General features: G+C 39.8%; 1 protein-coding gene across 1 annotated transcript in view; it reads left to right on the plus strand.

The window, feature by feature from the left end:
• The window catches only part of LOC127416355 (MAM domain-containing glycosylphosphatidylinositol anchor protein 2-like), a 232,397-nt gene that overhangs the window by 51,342 nt on the left and 155,193 nt on the right, over positions 1-25,862 (plus strand). Inside the window, exon 2 of the mRNA XM_051655670.1 lies at positions 23,460-23,599. Within this exon, the coding sequence (XP_051511630.1) occupies positions 23,460-23,599 (140 nt within the window). The remainder of the gene's footprint in view (positions 1-23,459; positions 23,600-25,862) is intronic.

A 25,862-nucleotide genomic window follows, 5' to 3' on the forward strand; every position in this document is an offset into this window, starting at 1 on the left:
TCGAGCGAGTGAGCATTGGCCAAAACAATGACGTAACGTACAAAGAGACTGAACGTGACTCACCGGCATCATGCTGACAGATGAGGTAGCATAATTAAAATTACACAGTTACGATTGTTTTACTATAAACTTTGAGACTGTATATTATATTTGACTCTCCAGTGCTGGAACAGGGCTCATATAAAGTGTGGATATAGGTCTGACTATGAGAGACTGTAGTTTGAAGTAATCACTTTTCTTTGCATGATACATTGACTGCATTTATACGATAGCCTATGTTGGCGTTAGCTAGCTAGCCAGCTTTATCAATAGCTGTTAGCTAAATTTGGTGGATGATGATAGTAGCTGTTTATAAAATAGACTGTACATTATAAATATGTTGACACAATTCAGTATTGATGTGACTCCATCACAACTGTCATTTTGATATATCGATGCGCTATTGTTTTATAATAATAGATTGTATATATTTTCTGTATAACCAAGTTACGTTACACTAATGAATGGAGCTTTTTGCATTATCTTGAACATTGTCTAGTATTCATTTCATGTGTTATTGTAGTTTAGCTCAAATGACACCGATCAATCCTTATGGAACTATATTTCACATGCTTTGCAGTTCTGTAAGCTTACCTGTCCAATAAGAAGAACGCCAATTCAGGGTCGGTTCTGATCCCCAAAATCAAATGAAGGTCCCTCCAGGAATCAAATGCCCTGCCGATGTTCACTCTAGTTTTCGCTCAACCACAATCACGTTCCCGCTTAGCCAGACGGGATTCAGTGGATAAATGTTTTTTTGTCTTACTCAGAGTTTGTGTAGGAGTCGGTGTTGTGCTGGGAGCCGGACGTTTGCTGGATTTCATCTCTAAGATAACGTTACCTAGTGTTGCAGACTGTTGTCGCTGTTGTATAGTGGAAGAGAAGCACTGAGGCTCTCGGGAGCATGCATAAACGTCACATCCTTTGGATTTTCCCGGCAAAAGCGATCCACTCCCTTCGCATGAAAATCAGTCTACAGGCTTTAATAGGCAACCTAGGAAGTCCGGGAAGGGCTCATTTTTTAAGTTGCGTTACAAGCCGTTCACACATTGGCAAAAAAAAAGGTGAATATTACATGAAAATGGTTACATACTGCACCTTTAACCACAATATAATTGCATGTATGCATAAATAACACAATCATGATGTGTTTCATCTTTTCAGACATAAATAAACATCAATGTTTTATGGAAAGGGCAAGAAGAGTGCATAGTGCTCACTTCTGATTGACACAAGTGAGGATGACTATATGAGCTATATTGAAGAATGCATAATAATGATTTTCTCAATTTTAGTTTGTAGTTAATTTTTCAGAAAAACACATTTTTGGACCATTTTCCATTGTGGTACAGAAATGCCATAATGTATGGCAGCATTTCCCAAATTCTAAATATATATATATTATTTTGTTTTGTTATTAGAGCAAATGAATGTCAGAAATCTTAATCATATAGGATTAATATAAAATATACCATCGTTAGGACATAATGTGTACCATACAGGTTTAATGACCCTCTCTTAAGGAAACTTAATGGCCAAATAAAAGGTGCATTAAAGTCATTGTGATATTCACAGCGTTTTGTAATGTAAAATCAACATGTCATCCAGCCCTAGAATGCACACCCATATGTTGCACCAGAATGGTGTTTTTAACCATGACCAGATGGACTCTGTAGACATTATTCAATTTTTTTTCTAATTTATAGCGCAGTGTCTGTATAGCAGCCCTTGCAACAATGCTGAGAAGTTACAAATTGTTATGTAACACATTCTGGCACACAATGACACATGAAATCGGGCTTTTGCAGCTAGAAGCGTCTGCGTTTACCCTGAAAGCACACGTACGTCACCTGGACGTCTATTTAATGTGTGTGTTTACATCTGGAAGATATATATTTTTTAACGTCATTCAGCAGTTGTCTTTGAGATGTTAATGATTTAGAGTGTTTGCAAATCTGATCTTTTTAAGATGTCCAGCAGATAAAGTTAAATAGATTGTGATGCTTTTCAGGTAAAAAAGATCTAAAACAGACTTCTCAGAGATGTATGTGTGCCATCTGGGTACGCACTTGAGTAAGATTCAGGCCTTACTGGTGCTGAAAACTTAAGGAAATGACTTAAATATTGCATAAACAAAACACGCAAGAGTTGGAGGATGTGTAGAACGTATTGAATGATGTGTGTTTGAATTATACAGAAATCTGCAGAGCTTTCTGTGTGTTTTTAATCACCTCAACACTGCAACTTCCTGTTTCAAATCCTTTCCATCTCATTTCTCCTCAGCTCTTCATCACGTCTATTTTCCGTCATTGACATCGTCACCTTCCTGATCATATTTTTCCATTCCTCATTTCTCTTTGCGGCCGTCTCTCCTCCACGCTGTCTCGCTCTCATCCTACAGCCGCAGAGAGGAAGATGCAACCCGCGTTCGTCAATCTTGAAATGAGCAGCTAGTTATCAGTTTTGCAGCGACACTTACATTTTTCCCATTTGGTTTCTCTCATTGCCAATGTCTGACTAATGGCCTTCCGTCACTCTCCGCGGAAGTGATTTCTCAGTGATGGCGCACACATTTACAGATTTACAGCCATTTAAGATTCATTCTCATGGGATTTCAGTGTCATAGACACATTTCACATTGTGCTTTCCCAAATTCATTTATCATCACAGAGCTCATGTATGGACTAAATACTGTAGATTGTTCAGTTCTTATGTACCTATTCCAGCTCGCAGACACAAATGTCATATCAATGAGGACTGCTGGGTGAAGATGCAGAGCAGAAATGTTAATATTATAGTGTTGTACGATAACACAATGGCTTAAAGTTTGTTCAGAAGAAAATTTTATTGCTCAGATGGAGCTGGGAGATGGGGCGGCTGTAGCTCAGGTGGTAGAGCAGGTTGGCCACCAATCGCAGGGTTAGCGTTCGATTCCCGGCCCACGTGACTCCACATGCCAAAGTGTCCTTGGGCAAGACACTGAACCCCAAGTTGCTCCCAATGGCAGGCTAGCGCCTTGCATGGCAGCACTTCCATCACTGGTGTGTGTGTGTGTGTGTGTGTGTGTGTGTGTGTGTGTGTGTGAGTGTGAATGAGTCACAGTGTAAAGCACTTTGCAGAACTGCTAAGGTTCAAAAAGGTGCTATATAAGTGCAGACCATTTACCATTTTCAATTATGTATTATTGAAGTATCAACTTGTCTCAGATATTTCTCCAAAAAAGAAACCCAAACGAGTATAAAAATATAGAGCGATAAAATGAATGTGGATATCATAGCTCAGATCATTTTCTCTTGGGAGAGTCTGATGAAAAAAAAAAGTTCTAATTGAGACTTTTGATCGCAGACTTCTGGCAAATCTGAGCACAGTTTGAGACATTGTTGAGATCTCTTGAGATTACTATAAAGTAGAGTCATAGCAATGCCATAGAGGAACCATTTTTTGTTCCCCAAAGAACCTTTCAATGAAATAAAATTTTTTTGAGGAGCCTTTTTATTATCTAAAGAACCTTTTCCCACAACAAATAAGGTTCCATTGATGTGAAAGGTTCTTTATGGAACCATACATGCTGATGAAGAACCCCCCTCTTTGCCTCTTTCACAAGGCATTTTTTTAGCACACACTGGGAAACCTGATGGTGTCATTTCTGAAAAATAAAATAAAAATCAAGTTGTCTTAATTAAACATTACTTTGAATGTCAAGTTTTGGGCTCATAATGCAAATATAACTTATTTTTTATAAAAATCTATAGTGTTAATAACTCAAACTATTGAGTATAAAATTGAGGCTATGGGGAATACCCACAATGTAATTATGTTTCCTTGGTCAAAGGGAGCTTATGGGGGGCATTTAAATAGTTGTTATTAAGAATTTATTGAGGTTTAGGCTCTTTTTTGTTGTTGTGATGTTGCTCTGTGTGCCCTTTGGTCAAGTTGGACACTGTTCACACTATCTCCGTTCTTTTGTGCATGTGCAACTGAAGTACAGATGTCTATGCATTTCTGTGGAGAAATGAATTGAAGAGTGACCTAAAATCATTTATAACCTGCATTATTTAAGCTGTGTTATTGTATGATATACATTTGAATCCATTCAACTAGAATTATTCAATAGAAACAACAACAGTATTTAAATAGCAAGTTACCTTAACTTAAATAGTTAAGTTCATTCTATATGGACACCAAGTTAATTGAACTTAATGACAGAAGTTTTGGACATAATTAAACTGAGGGAATGAGTTTACATTTAATCCCAAATTTTCTCCCAGCTAAGTGTAATTTACATGTATTTTACTCCTTGGATAGCCCAAAAAATAATCTTTATGGGGGCCTGGGTATCTCAGTGAGTATTGATGCTGACTACCACCCCTGGAGTCGCGAGTTCGAATCCAGGGTGTGCTGAGTGACTTCAGCCAGGTCTCCTAAGCAACCAAATTGGCCCAGTTGCTAGGGAGGGTAGAGTCACATGGGGTAACCTCCTCGTGGTCATGATTAGTGGTTCTCGCTCTCAATGGGGCGTGTGGTGAGTTGTGCGTGGATCACGAAGAGTAGCATGAGCCTCCACACGCTGTGAGTCTCCGCTGTGTCATGCACAACGAGTCACGTGATAAGATGCACGGATTGACGGTCTCAGAAGCGGAGACAACTGAGACTTGTCCTCCTCCACCCAGATTGAGGTGAGTAACTACACCACCAAGAGGAAAAAGGGAATAAATAAATGATCTTTATTCTTGGTCACAAATGTAACCAGTGGGAAACTACAGAGGTAAATTTAGTACAGTTCTTAATAAGCACCAATAGAAAATGGCAAACAATAAAGTTACATAATTTAACTTTTTTTTTTCCTTTACTTTTTTAACCTGAGTGGGTGGGATAAAAACAATATTAACCAATAATATCAGAGCCTAGCATCCACGATCCAATCAAATCCCAATGGATAAAATCAAGTCCTGCCACATTGAATATTCTGGTTCACTCACTGACTGTCCTAATTGAACCCAAAAAGAGCTCTCCTTTGTGTTTGTTATGATTATTGATCTGATAATGTGGTTGTGATCGGTAAACCTGAGTGCTGGGGTCTTTGGGTCACTGGATGTAAGAGTATCAATATCATTATCCTGTTTAGTGTGACTTATTATGATTACATTTTACAAAGTCAATCGAGGCCTGTTACACAAACCGCTGCTGAGAAAATATATTTAATAAACCTCAGAGATTGCTGTGATTCAAATTGTAAGTTTTAATTTGAAGAATGCTCCGTAATCGAGAGAAGACAGTTGAACAATAAATATCTGCATAGAAATGAAGGCCTAAAAGTTAAATTATGTGAGAAAATGAATCGAACTGAAATCTCTTTAGAGACGACGGCAGCAAACACAAACACACTGTCCTTGATGCAAGCGTTTGTTTGAATATAGCAAGTGCGCTAATGAGTAATCTGGCACACAGGTTATTAAGGAGATTACAGGACAATTATGGGATGTATCCTTGAATCCGGTGGGTCAGGTGGAGCGGGTTTGGTTTGTTTAATCCGCTGATTTTGTCTCTATGGAGAAATAAACACTGTACGCCTCCAAGGCCTGCGGAAAATATCACAAAACCAGAGGAGATACTGTATTTGCTCATAACCAAAACATGTTTTTTTTTGTTTTTTCCCTGCTAGTTTCAAACACATGGAATTATTCAGCAGTGAAATGTAATGTTTAATAATGCAGTGTGTTTATGTAACTAGTACTTCAAATTCCCTTCACAACAGTTCCATCTGCAACTCCATTTTCTCCGGAAAGAAGGAGCAGACTCTGACCGGGAGTGTTATAGATCTTTATTTAGCTTTGCAATTAGTGAGCGTTGTTTTTTATCTGCAAATTTTAAAGCTCTTGCTTTAGCTAACTGTAACGGGAGCGTATTTATGTTGCCAGGGTCCTATGTTCCCCAGATTTATATGGTACATACTGAACACATGAAAAAGTGTCCAACACGGACCCGTGTTGATGCATAACTCGACCGAACAAGGTCAGATTGGCCCCAAACTCGGGTCGATGGTAGTCCTGGTGGTTCTTAAGCGAATGATGGCGGTACATCCGGCCGGGCAGCTACGGACACGGCCCCCTGTGGCCGAACGTCCAACGCGGACCCGTATAGATGCATAACTCAGCTGAGCGGGGTCGGATTGGCCTCAATCTCGGGTCGATGATAGTCCTGGTGGTACCTGAGCAGTACCCCCTCCACCCCCACGGCCGAATGTCCAACACGGACACGTACAAATGCCATATCAATCTGGGGAACATAGGAATGACCCCACTGTAACACATTAAATTCACACGTACAAGGAGATTTCAATTTTCAACAACAGTGCCATTTTTTCTTAACCTACAGATTTAATTTGGTCCAGCTAGGTTTCTTCTGAAATAGTGATCATTTTCTAGTTGTTTTTAAGTGGATTTTTAAAACTGGTCTCATTAAATCTCAGTTTGCTTCGGGTTTAGTTGCAGTACAAACTCTGTTAAGGAAGTTTGAGAATCCTTGACAAAGTCGCAGTAAAGAAAATGGAAAAATAGCAAATCTCCTATTATGGGCTTGAATTTTACAAGCCTTTCATTGGTTGTAGGTGGTTGACATTTAAGCACGAAACATTGGGGAAAAAATGACATGAAACACGACATGAAAATTATATTGTTCTGTTGCACATACTGTAATTTTGGCTACTCAGAAAAGGTCACTGGTAATTGCATTTTTTTGTGTATTAAACTTATTTATCTCCCAGTGAATGAAACCGTCATGTAGCACAACCTTTGATTAAGCAAATTCATTTGCGTTTGTTGTATATTTCTAACAACACAGACCTCAACACCACCAAATGCAAATGAACTATAATTATAAATTGGATAGTTTTGACTAAATTCTGATTGGATGAGCTGTAAAATGCAAATAAAAGCACAACTGTGAAGGCAAATGTTATATTGTTGACAAGTTAGACTAATGAACTACATATATTACTTGGCAGAATAATTGTTTATTCTGATTATTATTGTTATCTGTTGATTATTAAAAAACAATGTAGGTTAGCTATTTACTGAACATTGGTGTATTATTTATAAAAGCTATTAGCCACTTGATGGCATGCATTAAACCTCCTAAGTAGTCAACACCTTGGCTCATTTTTGTCTGGATACAATAAAGGTGTACCCCCCTTTTTTTTTTAATGAAATGTTATAACACTAACTTCCCTGAAGTAGTAACAATAAAATGATGCACTTCTTTTGGGATTTTAGGTTTTTTAGATCTTATTTACATGTAAAATGTTCAATTTCACAATCATTTGCATGTGCAAATAAATAACTTCACTACAGTAAAAATCTACACTTCTATAAGTTTAAACATATGAGCATGTATTGGGGCAGATTTGCTGCCATCTGGTGAGAAAAATAAAAATAACATGACTTGAAAATCATGTGACAATAATAGCCAGAAGTGCAGCCATGGGCGCCTGCAGGATTTAATCTGAGGTTACGCACAGAAATCTGTCTAGAGGTCTGCACGGGCCTTAAAATGAAACCAGATTTTAAGCACGAACCCAACCCGAACCCGAAATCGCTTACTATCTAATTTCTTCTCCTAGTATAGCTGTATTTTATGTAAGCATATAGGCAACATTCGTAACAGTACTGAAACAGTAAACATACACAGTTTAACAAGGTACAGCAGCCCCTCAGTACACTAGAGCAGAAGGGGTAAAAAGCATTGACTTAATGTTTATTTGCTGAAACTTCACTTGGTGCAGAACAATCTGGAATAATATGAAACAATACAACAGTCCCCTCTTTACAGCCTGAACTTGTTCAGATTGTTGAATCTTTGTGCACCTGTGCTAAAAACAATCTAGATGCAGCGCAAAGAATGAAACAGAGCGCAGGTGTCTCAACATGTGTTTTTTTTGGGGGGGGGGGGGGGGGGGATTTTCCCCCTTTTTCTCCCAATTTGGAATGCCCAATTCCCAATGTGCTTTTTTAAAGTCCTTGTGGTCACGTAATGATTCGCCTCAGTCCGGGTGGCGGAGGACGAATGCCAGTTGCCTCTGCATCTGGGACCATCAACCCGCACATCTTATCACATGGCATGTTGAGCACATTGCCACGGAGACATAGTGCGTGTTGAGGCTTCACGCCATCCACTGTGGCAACCACGCTCAACTCACCACATGCCCCACCGAGAACGAACCACATTATAGTGACCACGAGGAGGTTACCCCATGTGACTCTACCCTCCCTAGCAACCAGGCCAATTTGGTTGCTTAGGAGACCTGGCTGGAGTCACTAAGCACACCCTGGGATTCGAACTACCGAACTCCAGGGATGGTAGCCAGCGTATTTTACCACTGAGGTACCCAGGCCCACAACATGTATTTTTGAAAAGTTCTTTTTAAATTGACATTGTGTTTAAACAGTGCCGGTCCTGCGCGAGACACTGAAGGAACAGTGAGATGCGGCGCGATAGTCAAAGACATTCCTCCAGCAAGTGTTTAAACAACGGGAAAACAGAACAGACGTGCGCAAAAGCACATATGGTGTTCGTGCATGTCTGTGAGTGAGAGCGCGTGCGCGAAACAAGATCGGTAGGCCTGTTTATTTTTTCATTAATTACAAACCTGAACCTGACCCGAAACCTGTCAGGTTCTCGGGTCCCGTCGGGTTGCAGACCTCTAAATCTGGCTTATAAACCTTATATCTAGGGGGTCCGGGGGCATGCTGTTGTTTGTAAAAAATAACACCAAAGCGTTCAATTCTGGTGACTTTGAGATAAGCATTTATTTATTTTCTCGAGTATGAGTAGCATTCATGTAACTACTGGCTAAAGCATTTCTTCCAGTAACCATTCAGACAAACGCATTTTCGTGCTAAAAAAGCAAAGTGCACTACAACGAATAGAGCAGAACACAGGTGTCTCGTTCCAGGGTCTCATGAACAGTATAGCATTTCACCATGGTGCTGTCACAGAATGAACTGTGAGCAATGCCCAAGAGGCCACATTTATAACTCAGAGCTGTGGGAAAGTTTCTTTGTTTCCATAACAATAAGGTGCAGTGTTTTGTCTAGAGGGCACCTAACCACATATACTGGGGTCAGACTGTTTGATGTGTGCGTGTGCGTGCATGTGCATGTGTGTGACGGAGGACTGGGGGGGTGTCTGTATGTATAAGGGACTGTGTGCAACTGTGTGTGTGCATTCTGCGTGCGATTGTGTGTGTATATGTGCATTCTGCATGCTGGCTGTGTCATAGTCTAACCCATTCATTTCTCTCTCTCCCTTTCTCTGTGTAAGTGTGTGTGTGTTTATGTGTGTGTGTGTGTGTGTGTGTGTGTGTGTGTGAATCTTTTGCACTCTGGATGTTTTATAGTCTCACCCCTTCATTTCTATGTGTGTTCATTCAGCAACGTGGCTGATATATATATATTGTATTCAACACATAAAAAAAAATAAAAAATGCTCTGTGATAGGGTCTTTCCCATTAATTTCCTATGGTCGGTCCATTTTGACCGCTAACAGCCAAGGTGTCCAATTTTTTTTTTAAGACCACTTATACTCATCGAATGTAGTCCAATTATTCAAATGTAGTCCAGATTGCATATCTAAATAAAGTCAGCAAGTTTTGAACCACTCAGATTGAGGAAACCATTTTTATATATATAAAAAAATGAAATTGGTCAAATGACCGAACAGCCTAGTAGGGTTGATGTTGTATAATTATGTAATTTTACAATGGTTAAGAGTTTTAGGCAATACACTTCATGTTGAATTTAACCCTTGTGTTGTGTTTGTTTTGTGCTAACACATTTTGTGTTCTCGGTCAAATATGACCGGCCCACTAAGATTGTTTAAAAGTCTCTCATATTGCATATATTACCACAAGATATTGCATTAGATTTTTTATTTTATTTTATTTTTTTATCAACTTCTTTTTTAGTAATTATAACAGGTTTTGTACTCCTCTTTTAAAAATATAAAAAAATATATATATTTTCATTGATAGAAGGATTAATTGAAATGAGCTTATACCGGGCCAGTGAGGTGCACTCCCTGCTAAAATAATAATAATAATAATTACATCTTGCTTGATCTGAATAAAATAGGTGTCGTTTTAAAGCCTAGAATCAGGACTTTACAATGCATATAGCTGATCGTTCCAATTATAAAATAATGCTTTTTATTTGGCTGACAAATAAGAACTGTTTCGTTCTCATCATTTGCAAATATTAACAATTATATTCAGAGTTGGTAAAACCATAAAAAGATGAGATAACCATGTGTTATATACAGTATATCATCGGAAAGGTCATAACTAGTAAAATGCAATGATTACATTTGTTTCACTCAGAGGCCAAACTGCAGTGAGTGTTAGCGTATGAAATTCCCACGGACACACAAATATAATAAACAGAAGTGTCTTTTTGTCATGTTATTCCTTATTACTTCCTGAAACATACACTGATCAAACACATTAAAATCACCTCTCTAATATTGTGTAGGTCCCCCTCGTGCTGCCAAACCAGCTTCAACCCACATCTCAGAATAGCATTCATTTACATTTATGCATTTGGCAGACGCTTTTATCCAAAGCGACTTACAGTGCCCTTATTACAGGGACAATCCCCCTGGAGCAACCTGGAGTTAAGTGCCTTGCTCAAGGACACAATGGTGGTGGCTGTGGGGATTGAACCAACAACCTTCTGCTTACCAGTTCAGAGCTTTAGTCCACAACGCCACCACCACTCCAGCAGTTTGAGATGATATTCTTCTCACCACAATTGTACAGAGTGGTTATCTGAGTTATTGTAGACTTTGTCAATTGTTGATGAGAGAGGTCAACAGGGAATGGCCAGACTGGTTCGAACTGACAAAGTCTACGGTAACTCAGATAACTGCTCTGTACAATTGTGGTGAGAAGTATATAATATCTGAATGCTGTTCTGAGATGCGGGTTGGCGCTGTTTTGGCGGCACGAGGGGGACCTACACAATATTAGGCAGGTGGTTTTAATGTTGTGGCTGATCGGTGTATATGTAACATACATAGATAATGACATATTGTAACTTACAGCAGACTATCCCGATTCAAACGAGCCCAAACACAACATAATATGATAAGTAGATCTTGAAATGTTCCTCAAAGAGTGTACATGGAAAGACGATGCACAAGAGGGCGCTCAACACACAGTGCGTGTGTGTTTGTTTGTGTGTGTGTGTTTTGTGTGTGCGCTCGCACATGTCCGAGGACTTTGTATGTTCAAACACACATCCACATATGTGCAGATCTAAAGGATTGGGATGCTCCTGAACACTTAATATTTCTGTATTTTGTAGTCTAATCCGTTCATTTCCAGTGGCCGGTCATTTTTGACCAGGAACACAACAAGTTTAACAAAGTGAACTAAAACCAATAAAATGTAAAGACAATGGTCTGTGTCTTATGATACCATATGTGAACAAAGTCAAGGAATTTTATTCCAATTATATTAAGTAAAAAAATAAAATCTTCATTAGAAAAAAGAAAAAAATCCAGGTCAAAATGACCGGACACAACATAAGGGTTAAGAACACCCCTTACCCATGGTAAAATGACTGTAATGCACAACGGCTTGTATCTAGGTCCATGAATACAGTATTTGATGAATAATATCTTGAGACATACAGTATATCTGAGTAATCCTGATGTGTCAACAAACCTTTTGATAATGCTTAATTAGTTAGTTATTACTGTTCTTGCCTGTTTGTTTTCAGTCAGAGCTGTGTTTCACAGACAGATAGTGAGTATCAGTAGTATGATATTGAAGAAATATATCCATGGTATGAATGAATATTCAGACAGAGAATCCATTTGAAACACTTTAGTTTCAACATGCTGTCAGACTGTCCTTACATGAAGGATGTTCAATCCGAACCTCAGGATTTCAGTTGTAATGTTGCGCTCCCAGAACACACACGTATTGTATTATTCACTTACAGCCCTTAAATATTCTGCTGCTACGGGTCAACTCTGGTTTGCCATTTAAGTTGAATATTCTCTGGCATTTTGCTCTGCGTTTTGGATTGATGCACTGCAGATATTCTAAAGGTCTCCTTGGATCTTTGAAGGTAACTATTAATTTAAATGAATGTTCTTTCGAATCGAGTCTGCAAAATATCTTAATGTTTCATGAAGGAAAAAAAGCCAAACAGGTTTGGAACAATATGAGGGTGAGATAATTATGACAGAATTCTCATTTATGGGTGAACTATCCCTTTAAAGGGCATTCAGATAACATTAACACATCACCTGTTCAAGCATTTGTGGACTGTTTGTTTTCTTTCTTTTAATTTGCTAAATAAATCTTATCTGATTGTATTCAGTTGGAATCCCCTCTAAGTAGGAAAACACAGTGAACAGAACAGTTAAGTAAAATTAAACACAAACAGTGGTTTCCAAAAGCCTACCTAATAGAGAGCAACAGTCTGGTTCCAAAGGTAAAATACCATTCATTTTTCCACAGGTGAATTTATTTTTAACAATAACTTATAAACCTATAAAGACAGACCTGCCGTGAGCCCTGAGGTTGTTAATCAATGGTATATGCTTCTGATGACACCATCAGTTCATGTTATTTTAACTTCATTTTTGAAAATTCATGTTTAATTGCAGAATTCCTGGTGAAGAACTACATTACCCATAATCCTAAAGAGAGATCCACCAATCAGAGAATTGTGGCAAAGTGCACCAAAAGAGCTCTGCAGAGATCGAGTTGATCTCCCTGCACTCTCAAACTACTTATATACTTGTAACTAAATTCAATAAAAAGTTACTTTTATGGAAAGTAAAGCGTTACATTACTTTTGCGTTACTTTTGCATTACTTTCTCTTCTGCTGTGCATTCAATACAAATACAAGAGATATGTAGAGACATTACAGGTCATGCTAGCTACTGTACAACACTCATGTCAAAACAACATATTAAACAATCAGATATGTAGAAAGTTGGTCTTCACGCCATATTTATAATAAAGACTCAATAACATGAATATGCATGACTTGTTTTAACATCGACATGGCAGCCAATATGAATAATGAAGAATAACCACTGTCTTACCTAAAGCAGCAAAGTCCAACACTTGAACCTGCATCACATATGCCATCATGTGCTGTGCCCATCGACAATGCCAGTCAGTTTAAGATGTTGTTCAGAAGTCAGGATAAAATTCAGTGGGGAATGCCAGCCTAACATGTTCAAGGAATAAGTCTGATAATAAATGAATATTTTTCACTTAATCATCTCAGTGCACGCTTGTTTTGAGCTGATCCACGGTGCGTACAGACGCCACTGATTGATCGCATAAAACTGCAAACGCGCATGTTGATACAACTTGAATGAAATAGTTTTTAATGCTACCAAAATGTCTTCAAAACTTTGTTTCACAAGTCAAATTATTTGTTTATTACAGAACAAAAATGTTGAATATTTTAAGAAATTAAGACATTTTGTCTGTTTACACAAACCATGTAGTACGTTGCTCACAGCCGCTGATCCAGAGTCAGCTTTTCTCATCCCATTCTCCCAGTTAAGGAGAACTGTAACATGGAGCAGTTCGGCTGCATAAGTCAGTGAATTGAGCGAGTATTTCACCCCGTATATAATGCCATGGCCAGTGGAAGACTAGTCTTATAATCCCTCTGCCTAAACGCCTTTACCGATTGATTTATTTTTTAATGTAGCGTGCATTTACACATGAATCATTCGCATTTCACTCAACCGAATGTTGAATGATAAATGCTTTAACACAGAGCAGTTCGGATGCAAACTGATCCTAGAGAAGTAGTTACATGCAGCTTCATTCAGCGATCATTCCACATTGTATATATCTGTATAATCATGCCGTGGCCACGGGGAGACTTCTCCGGCTTATGCATGTGCTATACTATACCACGAAAATGTGTTTGCACACTTTTAAATGCAGCCTACATGAATCAGTCACGAGAATCAAAGTATCACCTACATTTTTGACAAAATGTTGCCTTATGAGAACACATTTCTTAACTCTTGCTGTGACTGTCATGACAATGGCAAAGTTTATGACGGCTGCTTATTTAAGCTCCAGTGCACTCATCCGTTGCAAATGATGAGTACAACTGGATTTACATTCCTTTACCAGCAATATTTTGCCATTTTTAAAACATAAATCTCAGGGTGGGCTAAAAGAAGACTTGTTGTGCTCTGCCCATCGCTGAAAAGCATGGCTCACACTCTCTAGAACTACAGTACCCATCATGCGCACACTACAATGCCCATCATGCCCCTCCTCAAAGTTTGCACACTTTTACTCCTGATTTATCACAGTACAGGGAAAGGAGAGGTGTACAAAAGCAACGTGTTACTTATTTTAAGTCATACTTATATTATGGTGTAAAATAAAATAAAAATGCGTTACTTGTCACTCGAAAAAGTAATCTGATTACTTAACACACTTTACTTTTATTGCGTTACCCCCAACACTGCTTATAATCAACCGCTTTAAACCAATAGTTTTATATTGTTCCATCGTTTTAAAATAAAATTGTTATTTACAATGCTTCATGGGATTGTAGTTCATTCCCTCATTAAAAACATTAAGTACACAGTCTTGCAACCTTGTCTTTTTGTCAGATTTTTTGTTATACTTTTTTGCTTCAAATCAAAGTTTGTAATGTTGTGATTCACCTCGGAGCTGGTTGGTTTGCTTCATGGTGCACAACACTTCTATGAAGGATTTTATGAAATCCCAATGGAGAAAATGAATGGGAAAAATAGAAACATGACGGCAAAAAAAGTGGGCGGCCACTGGTGCGTTCTTTAAACTGATGAAAGGAAATAAATAATCGACGCTGTTAAGAATGACGTTATGTTGCTGGCATGTCCAAACAAATGCATGTGAGTTTTTGAGTGTGCTATCATTAATCAACAGCAAGTGTCTTCATCTTTTGTGACTCGATTAGAGTTTATTGGTCCCTTAGAGTTTAAAGGGTCACTTCACACAAAAATAGAAATTCTGTCATTATTTACTCTCCCTTATTTTGTTTCAAACCTGTATGAGTTTCTTTTTTCTGTAGAACACAAAAGAAGATATTAGGCAGGATGTTTGCATTGCTTTTTTCATTCAATGAAAATGAATGGGGACAGACACAGTAAAAACTACAGAAATGACATAAAATCACCATTAAATGTGGCATTAAAGTAGTTCATATGACTCGTGCACTACATTCCAAGTGTTCTGAAGTCTTATGACCAACACAGTGTTGTGACAGCTCATAATAATTCATACGGGATGGCGAAATTGTAAGATATCTTGGCTTGAACAAATTAAAAGGTAAGACTTGGGGCCTGGGTAGCTCAGCGAGTATTGACGCTCACTAGTCGCGAGCTTGAATTCAGGGCGTGCTGAGTGACTCCAGCCAGGTCTCCTAAGCAACCAAATTGGCCCGGTTGTTAGGGAGGGTAGAGTCACATGGGGTAACCTCCTCGTGGTCATGATTAGTGGTTCTCGCTCTCAATGGGGCGTGTGGTAAGTTGTGTGTGGATCGTGGAGAGTAGCATGAGCCTCCACATGCTGTGAGTCTCCGCGGTGTCATGCACAACGAGTCACGTGATACGATGCACGGATTGACGGTCTCAGAAGAGGAGGCAAATGAGACTTGTCCTCCACCACCTGGATTGAGGTGAGCAACCGTGCCACCACGAGGACCTACTAAGTAGTGGGAATTGGGCATTCCAAATTGGGAGAAAAGGGGATAAATGTTTTTTTTTTTAAAAAGGTAAGACTTTAATTCCAGCCTGATCTCATGAATATTCCGTGACTGTGGCAACATTTTTGCTAAATGAAATTACATGCTTCAGTACACATTTCGCTTCAGTTTCCCAGAGGAATGTCCAGCAGGGGGCGCCAAAAGCGAATGAAATCATGTCGTAATCAGACGAGACGTATAAACTTATTTTTTTTAGATAGAGGTTTTAATGATTAAAATGAACATCCATAACCTAAAACTTTAACCTAAACCTAGCCGATAGTGTTCAGAAAGCAAATGAGAGATGAGAAAAACAGACATCCAACACCTAAACCTAACTGATAGTGGCCGAAAACAAAAAGCGACATGAAAAGCACATTTTCTGAAGCTACCACATCATTTTGTGTTGCTTCTTAGACACTTCTGTCTCACGAGTCAGCTTGCATGTTTTACTGCTTGAACTGCAGTCTTCCGAGTCTAAAGTCCAACACTCTATCCGGTGAGCTACCGTACAAGTTAATCACATTGGAATAAATGTGTGAATGTAGGTGAGTCTGTAATGCAAGTGTTAATATGTATCGTTTTTCAAATGATGCGTTACAGTAAAAGTGTTCCGATATTGTAACATAACAGCAAAAAAAGTTTATAAAGTCACAATCAGCTGTTTTACTCATGATTTGTGTGAAAGTCAATAAAACGTACAGTTGTTGTAGCGCCTCTAGTGTTCATTTCACCAGGAAACTGCAGAGAAACGTAAAAAATAATTTTTTTCGCAAAAATGTAGTTATAGTAACGTTCATTCTATGAGACTAGGTTGTTTAATTCCCTTAGAGCCTGCCCAATTAGCAAACACAATTTCAATTCAGGCATCACATTTTTGCTAACCTCCTATCCAACACTTTATTTAGAAAGGAAATGTCTGTGAATAAATTTGTTTACACATTCCATATTTATTTCTGCAAAACAAATGACTGATGTACAGTATGTCATTAACCTGTAATGCGCTTCCATTGTCTCATTCCGAACCCCAGTGTTTTATTTATTCTGTGGTACACAATAGTAATTTACCTATTAAAATATAATTTGTTGGTCCTTTTATTTTTCTCTATGGGAGTAAAAGTCATATGTCTTTGTACGGACCAACTCAAACGATATCGAACTCGAAACTCATCTGTCCTTCAGCATTTGGGTCGCTTATAAGAAAAGTCAGCCTGCGCTCATAAGAGAGATGTTTGGCCCTCAGCACTACATCCTGGTCTCGGCGGGGGAAATTGGAGCGCTTGTTTGGAGTCTTAATTCAGTTCTAGATCGTCTCTGCAGCAATTCATCAAACAGCTGGCCGCTAACAGCCCATCACAGCAGAGTTACGACCTCCGTTCGGCCAATACGGCTCTTATCGGTCTCCACAGATGTCTGTTCCATGTCGCTTAGCAAAACAAACCTGCACAACCGACGACTGGCACCAAAGAGTCGTTAAAAACATTAGACTACAGGACAAAACCTCATCCATGTATCTATCTTTACAGAACACAAACTCTTTCTGGGCTTTTCTGAATTTCTGTTTATGAACACTAACTTTTGTAGGCCTTCAGTAAACATTTTTTGTATTGTGCTGAGTCTCCTCTTGATGTCCAATGTAAAAATTTGGGTCTTGCAGCAAAACCGCTTGAGATCCATTGCTTAGAAAAACAAAAAAAAACAGAATTAGCAGACAAACACCAAAAGATGCATTTGCTGTTTGAAAGTTGTGAAAATATTCCACTCTATTCCTTATCAAATGATAAGGATTCTGATTTTGAGCTTTGAAATGTCTAGAAGTCCATTAGGGTTGCCAACTTTCCCAAATTTTAGCTGAAATGACGACCCCCCGTATTGCTCAAGTGTCCCGTGTTCACGTGGAAAAAAGTTGGCAACCCTATTCTCCATTAGTTGGACTAAAACTCTGAAACTACAGCTCTAACCCTTGATCTGATATGTCTTATATTTTGATTGGCTTATTGTTCAGAGGGGCGTGATTGACTTCACTTTAGATCTGACTTTACTTAAGATTAATGCTGCCTACTGAGGCTGCAAACTCAACAGAGTGAATATAACATTGTTTTTACATTCTGCAGCTGTTTAATATCCTCTGGGATTTTATGTGCATGCAAAACGGCACCATTAAAAATACATTCTGTGTCTTGTTTAAATGTTTTGTGAGAGCGCACAGTAATTGTAGCAGTGCTACTGAACATGCTATATATTTGGAAACCGATAAGATGTCATTGTTTTGTGATGTACTGTAATGACACGGCAAGTCGTGCATTGTTTGTCGTAGTGGCTATAATTGTAGCTCATTATGTTGCTAGTCATTGTGACTTGACATGCGGAGGAACTTCCTGTTGGTTGCTATGATACCATCGTCATGTTGTCGAGTTGAACTTCTGATCCAAAAGTGCAGCGCTGTATAATGAGACTCTTGACTTTGTCACATTTGAACGTAAACGTGCGCTCGTGCTGAAAATAGCACGTTAAGCCCTCGGGACGGCTGACTGCCGACCTGTTTTTGTTTCCGAATGAATATGTTAATAAATAATCCCGTTTCTGCTTGAAATGTAAATGAGTGAATTGAGGTGCGAGCGTCGTGTGGCAAACATCAAATGTCAATTAGTCTGCAAATGGCATGAAAGGATACCGCCACATTTCTGCTCTAATGACTTTTTTGCACAATAAAGTCAAAGGGATCAAATACCACGAGTACATTCTGGAAAATATGAGTGGCTTCTGCTTTATCAAGAGATGCTATTGAAAATAAAAATGATCAGCTGCATTATAATGGAGCCCATGCATCGCTCTGTTATTTACAGTATGCATACAGATGTGACATTACTTTTGTATTAAATAAAAGAGGCCAAATCTAATGTGCATTTTCATTGTTTGGAAGTATACCTGCTCCTCTAGAAATGATCAGATGTTGGTCGCTCTTACAGTGAAGTGCAGAACACATGCGAGTCACAGTTTTCAAGGACTCAGAGTAAAGCTTGAATTAATGCAATTAAAAGTGAATGCAGCTTACAAGCAGGAGATGTTATGAGGTTTCAGAGAACATTAGTGTCTGGGAAAGATTTATTTGAAGATTGACCTCAGTGACCCTCCTCAGGTGAGCTATGAAATCATAGGCCTGTCGGGTGTTTTTCCAGTACATTAAGTGAGTATCGGATGTTTATGTCAAATGAAGGATGTTCAACTGTTGAAGAATTACTACTCATATTTTTTATATGACCATGTTTACTTTATAGTGAATATATTGTAATATGTTGTAAATAATTAAAAGAGTGCAAATTGTATTTTGCTTCTCTGTCTGTGTGAGCAGCTCGGAGCACATGCTTTTCAAAATAAGAGTCCCCCAGTGTATTTCAGGTTTGTTTACAGATAAAAGTCCTGCGTTATGCAGCAGTTATTTTTTTTTCTGGTTATTATTGGTATTTTGGTTGCATAATAAACTGAATCTGAAATTTAATTTAATTTGGACTCTTTTAACCTCTTTGTCTGAGTCTGTCACATAAAAGACTTAATAACATTTTTAACACGTTCAACATATCAACACTCAAAAAAAAAAAAAAAAGTCTTTGGCTGAACTTGATTCAGTCATGGACATTGGTTCCACGTGTTTGAAATGAGTTTTCCTAAAGTAAAATTACCATGTAATTTCAACTTAAATAATTGAACCTAACCAAATTAAGTAAACCCAACAAAATTTGACGTTAAAATAACTCAAATGAAACTATTTTAGTGATGTGCTAGCTAGTGACATAAATGTTAGCACACGTAACACATGCTGGTGGGAAGCACTACTGAATTCAACTTGGTTAGGACAGCAGTTGCTCAGTGGATAAAGCAATATGTAGAATATTTTAAATGTATTGGTCCTCAGTCTAGGCTCAAGCTCAACTCTTCACCATGATGGAAATCTCCAAAACTACAACTTAACAGAAATACTACTCAATCTCAACATAACACAACATTAAACACTGACAAGTCACCCCCTTTAAATTAATCACAAGACACTTTTTTTGTTGTTGAATTAACTCAATGAATATACAGTGCATCCGGAAAGTATTCACAGCGCTTCACTTTTTCCACATTTTGTTATGTTACAGCCTTATTCCAAAATGGATTAAATTCATTATTTTCCTCAAAATTCTACAAACAATACCCCATAATGACAACGTGAAAGAAGTTTGTTTGAAATCTTTGCAAATTTATTAAAAATAAAAAACGAAAAAATCACATGTACATACACTATATTGCCAAAAGTATTCGCTCACCCATCCAAATAATTGAATTCAGGTGTTCCAATCACTTCCATGGCCACAGGTGTATAAAATGAAGCACCTAGGCATGCAGACTGCTTCTACAAACATTTGTGAAAGAATGGGCCGCTCTCAGGAGCTCAGTGAATTCCAGCGTGGTACTGTGATAGGATGCCACCTGTGCAACAAGTCCAGTCGTGAAATTTCCTCGCTACTAAATATTCCACAGTCAACTGTCAGTGGTATTATAACAAAGTGGAAGTGATTGGGAATGACAGCAACTCAGCCACAAAGTGGTAGGCCATGTAAAATGACAGAGCGGGGTCAGCGGATGCTGAGGCGCATAGTGCCAACTTTCTGCAGAGTCAATCACTACAGACCTCCAAAGTTCATGTGGCCTTCAGATTAGCTCAAGAACAGTGTGTAGAGAGCTTCATGGAATGGGTTTCTATGGCCGAGCAGCTGCATCCAAGCCATACATCACCAAGTACAATGCAAAGCGTCGGATGCAGTGGTGTAAAGCACGCCGTCACTGGACTCTAGAGCAGTGGAGACGCGTTCTCTGGAGTGACGAATCACGCTTCTCCATCTGGCAATCTGATGGACGAGTCTGGGTTTGGCGGTTGCCAGGAGAACGGTACTTGTCTGACTGCATTGTGCCAACTGTGAAGTTTGGTGGAGGGGGGATTATGGTGTGGGGTTGTTTTTCAGGAGCTGGGCTTGGCCCCTTAGTTCCAGTGAAAAGAACTCTGAATGCTTCAGCATACCAAGAGATTTTGGACAATTCCATGCTCCCAACTTTGTGGGAACAGTTTGGGGATGGCCCCTTCCTGTTCCAACATGACTGCGCACCAGTGCACAAAGCAAGGTCCATAAAGACATGGATGAGTGAGTTTGGTGTGGAAGAACTTGACTGGCCTGCACAGAGTCCTGACCTCAACCCGACAGAGCACCTTTGGGATGAATTAGAGCGAAGACTGCGAGCCAGGCCTTCTCGTCCAACATCAGTGTCTGACCTCACAAATGTGCTTCTGGAAGAATGGTCAAAAATTCCCATAAACACACTTCTAAACCTTGTGGAAAGCCTTCCCAGAAGAGTTGAAGCTGTTATAGCTGCAAAGGGTGGGCTGACGTCATATTAAACCCTATGGATTAAGAATGGGATGTCACTTAAGTTCATATGCGTCTAAAGGCAGATGAGCGAATACTTTTGGCAATATAGTGTAAGTATTCACAGCCTTTGCCATGACACTCAAAATTGAGCTCAGGTGCATCCTGTTTCCACTGATCATCCTTGAGATGTTTCTACAACTTGATTGGAGTCCACCTGTGGTAAATTCAGTTGATTGGACATGATTTGGAAAGGCACACACCTGTCTATATAAGGTCCCACAGTTAACAGTGCATGTCAGAGCACAAACCAAGCCATGAAGTCCAAGGAATTGTCTGTAGACCTCCGAGACAGGATTGTATCGAGGCACAGATCTGGGGAAGGGTACAGAAAAATGTCTGCAGAATTGAAGGTCCCGATGAGCACAGTGGCCTCCATCATCCGTAAATGGAAGAAGTTTGGAACCACCAGGACTCTTCCTAGAGCTGGCCGCCTGGCCAAACTGAGCGATCGGGGGAGAAGGGCCTTAGTCAGGGAGGTGACCAAGAACCCGATGGTCACTCTGACAGAGCTCCAGCATTTCTCTGTGGAGAGAGGAGAACCTTCCAGAAGAACAACCATCTCTGCAGCACTCCACCAATCAGGCCTGTATGGTAGAGTGGCCAGACGGAAGCCACTCCTCAGTAAAAGGCACATGACAGCCCACCTGGAGTTTGCCCAAAGGCACCTGAAGGACTTACAGACCATGAGAAACAAAGATTGAACTCTTTGGCCTGAATGGCAATTGTCATGTCTGGAGAAAACCAGGCACCGCTCATCACCTGGCCAATACCATCCCTACAGTGAAGCATGGTGGTGGCAGCATCATGCTGTGGGGATGTTTTTCAGCGGCAGGAACTGGGAGACTAGTCAGGATCAAGGGAAAGATGAATGCAGCAATGTACAGAGACATCCTTGATGAAAACCTGCTCCAGAGCGCTCTGGACCTCAGACTGGGGCGAAGGTTCATCTTCCAACAGGACAACGACCCTAAGCACACCGCCAAGATAACAAAGGAGTGGCTCCGGGACAACTCTGTGAATGTCCTTGAGTGGCCCAGCCAGAGCCCAGACTTGAACCCGATTGAACATCTCTGGAGAGATCTGAAAATGGCTGTGCACCGACGCTCCCCATCCAACCTGATGGAGCTTGAGAGGTCCTGCAAAGAAGAATGGGAGAAACTGCCCAAAAATAGTTTTTTTCGTTGTTTATTTTTAATAAATTTGCAAAGATTTCAAACAAACTTCTTTCACGTTGTCATTATGGGGTATTGTTTATAGAATTTTGAGGAAAATAATGATTTTAATCCATTTTGGAATAAGGCTGTAACATAACAAAATGTGGAAAAAGTGAAGCACTGTGAATACTTTCCGGATGCACTAAAAGTGAATTTTTTGTGTAATATGAACATGGGAGGATTAAGTAAAACTGACAAGTTTTACATTTTAAAGTGAACTTTAAAAATGATCATCGGATTAATCAGGGTAAATATTTTCCCCAGCTAGTGTAAGTAGAAGAATCTGAGATTGTGTAGGTTTGTTCTGCTTTGGAAAATCCGTATTAATTTGATTTATTTAGGTCTTGAAAAGTCTTAAATTTGATAACTGTGTAGCAACCCTGAACGTCTCTTTTCTCTTACATCACTTCCTGTTTCTGTGCAAAAATCAGACATCTCCTTCTCTAGACCTTCAGTTTTGGTCTGAGTTAGTTAGGACACTAAAAAGTGTTTATCTATGCATTTAAACGTGAATAGAATTAACACGATTGTGTAAATTTAATTCAAAGATTATAATCTTAATGAGCAGCATTGACAGCACTGTTGAAAACTTCAGCTTAAGATGATTTGCAAGTTTTATTTGGTTTAAGCAGGTCTAGCTGGTTGTCCAGTCTGGGTAATCTGGTGTTTATCTGATCAACCAGATGATCTCCCAAACTGAGAAGCTGATAAGTGCCCAAAACCTTCCAAAACCATCAAAATACACCAGATTGACCAATCTGTGAGAGGAGCTAACTTTACTAACTAATTTTGGTTTTTCCAGCATGAAGGTTTCTGCTCAATTATATGAAAGTTTGTATGTAGAAAAGCGATCTCACACTAGCAAATGATCAATGTTAAATTGAATTGAATTATTGCGGAAGTTGATTTGGATCATTGATGTTTATGTTCTGAGCATCTTCTTTTTATCTCCCCGCAGCACCTCCTACCGTTCGCATCGTGCACTCAGGACATGCATGTAACGTGGAAGAAGAGCGTTACTCGGAGCGAGTATACACCATCCGAGAGGGAGAGACCCTTGAACTCACCTGCCTGGTCACTGGACATCCACGACCACAGGTGAGATCTGCTGTCCTCAACCAACCAATCACAGCCACATGATCATAGCCATCTATAACACCAGTAGGGCTGAAACGATTAGTTGACGTTATCGGCAATGACGACAATAAAAAATTGACGACAAAAATGTTCGTCGTCAAATAGTCATTTGATGTAATTTAACGTAACATAAGGTCATATTAAACTCTAATGGTGATTATCAAAATAATCACCAGGGAAGGGAATCATAATGAATTTAATGATTATGAGTCTGATTCTATTAATAATATTTTAGTAATTTTCAGGAACATTTTTCTTTTTGGAAGTAATAAATGCAGTTTCCATTTCCCGCACTAAACTGGTCACGCTGTATGTTTTTGTTTCAATAAAAAGAAGTGGCTCATACAGTATGAGTCATTATTCGGGAATCAGTCTACACTGTTGTGACGAGGAGGAGGGCGGGGCCGGGCCGTGAGGACACACGGCCGGCCCTGAATCGGGCTGATCAGCCAGGAGGGGGATAAATACGAGCTGGAGGCACCAGTTCGAGAGAGATGCATGCAACCGCGTTGTGTCTTTATGTTTTATGTTGATTTAAGATGATTTATATCATAAAATTTTACGTTGACTGTTCAGCTGGTTCCCGCCTCCTCCTTGCCCATCTCTTACCCCATTATGTTGGTGCCGAAACCCGGGAAGGAGGAGAGATGTGCTGTCATGGAGTCCTCGCTGCTGCTGTCCGCCAGGAATCGGAGGAGCTGTGGCCGTCCACAAGGGGACGGAGGAGTTGCTGCCGGCCGGCGGGAGTCGGAGGAACTGCTGTCGTCCGCCAGGAAGCGGAGAAGCCGTTACCATCCGCCAGGGGTCAGAGGACTCACTGCCGTCCGCCAGGGAGGAGCGGCAGTCATCCGCCAGAGGGCGGAGGAGTGGCTGAGGACCAGGCGACGGCGTGCCCGGGGACCGGCGAGTTTTTCTCTCTCTCCTCTCTATCTCTCCCCTCTCCCTCCCCTCGTCTCTCCCAGTGCTCCAGAGAGGCAGGCTGGAAGGGCAACACCTCCCCTCCAGGAAGGGAGGGGAGTATGTCATGCCAGATTTTTCCCTGGTCTGAATCGGGTGGCAGAGGAATGTGACGAGGAGGAGGGCGTGGCCGGGCCGTAATGATGGATGCCTGGTGCCAATCAGCGGGAGAGGGATAAAGAGGAGCCTAGGACGCCAGTTTGAGAGAGAGAGACACACGCGGCCACTGTGTGTGTGTGTGTGTGTGTGTGTGTGTGTCTATGTTTGTTTAAATTCAGTTATGTCATTAACATTATGTTGACTGTTCTGCCGGTTCCCGCCTCCTCCTTGCCCGTCCTGTGAACCCTGTTACAACTGTGTTTTGCACAGTGGATTTAGTAGCGGGGCGGTGATGCGATTGAATCGCACTGCAGGAAACAGTGTCAGAGTATTTTAGTAAGGTGTTCCATCTGCATCTATGGAAAATTATACAGAATTTTAACATGTCATTTTTTAAATGAAACCAGTTCACTGTTCCCAACTCTATATAAAGCACACTCATTAGCACACTGTCTGTCTGTGAGACAGAATACCTTAAAAAATTGCTTCAGTTTTTCTTATCAACTCTTCAGTGTTGTTGACTCATTTTAAATAGTTTCAGGGTTGTCAAGGTGTGGTTGGTTAGCTATGAATATTTAAAAGTTGCTCTGTATTCTGTATTATACACCTCCTTACTTATGGTGCATTAAAGTATGAAACTTATTTCTGTATATCACGTTTACACTGACCAAAACGGTTTTCTGTCATCATGGATGAAATCAAACTCTAAATGTGAATAAAGTAAAACTCATGTAAACTTCTCTGTACCTGAGAGATCATATTCCAGCTCTCCTGCTAAATCTCTCCAGTTTAGGCATTAGAGAAAATTAGGGTGTCGTGCTTATTTATTAATGTCTTAATTTAGCTTGGCACGCTCAATGTTCAGCCTCTCTCAGTGTCCCCAGGAGACGGCCGCGGAGAAATGATTCTGAGCTGTAATCCCTTCGCGTGCGGTGGGTTTTGCTCCTCACATATTTCCCGGCTGAATACGGCCACACAACGGAGCGAATAAACACCACTAACCCAGAATAAATCCATTTGCAAGGGCGAATTTTTTTTTTGCTCCAGTAGACAAATATGTTGCATTGCAAGAGCGTAAACACTTGATAACTGATGCTGTTGCATTCAAGTATTGAGACTCAAGATTCAACTGTAGGACATAAAAAAAGACTCTTGAGAAAGATTTTCA

This window comes from Myxocyprinus asiaticus, chromosome 25 (genome assembly GCF_019703515.2).
Source record: "Myxocyprinus asiaticus isolate MX2 ecotype Aquarium Trade chromosome 25, UBuf_Myxa_2, whole genome shotgun sequence".
In the NCBI taxonomy this organism is placed as follows: domain Eukaryota; kingdom Metazoa; phylum Chordata; class Actinopteri; order Cypriniformes; family Catostomidae; genus Myxocyprinus; species Myxocyprinus asiaticus.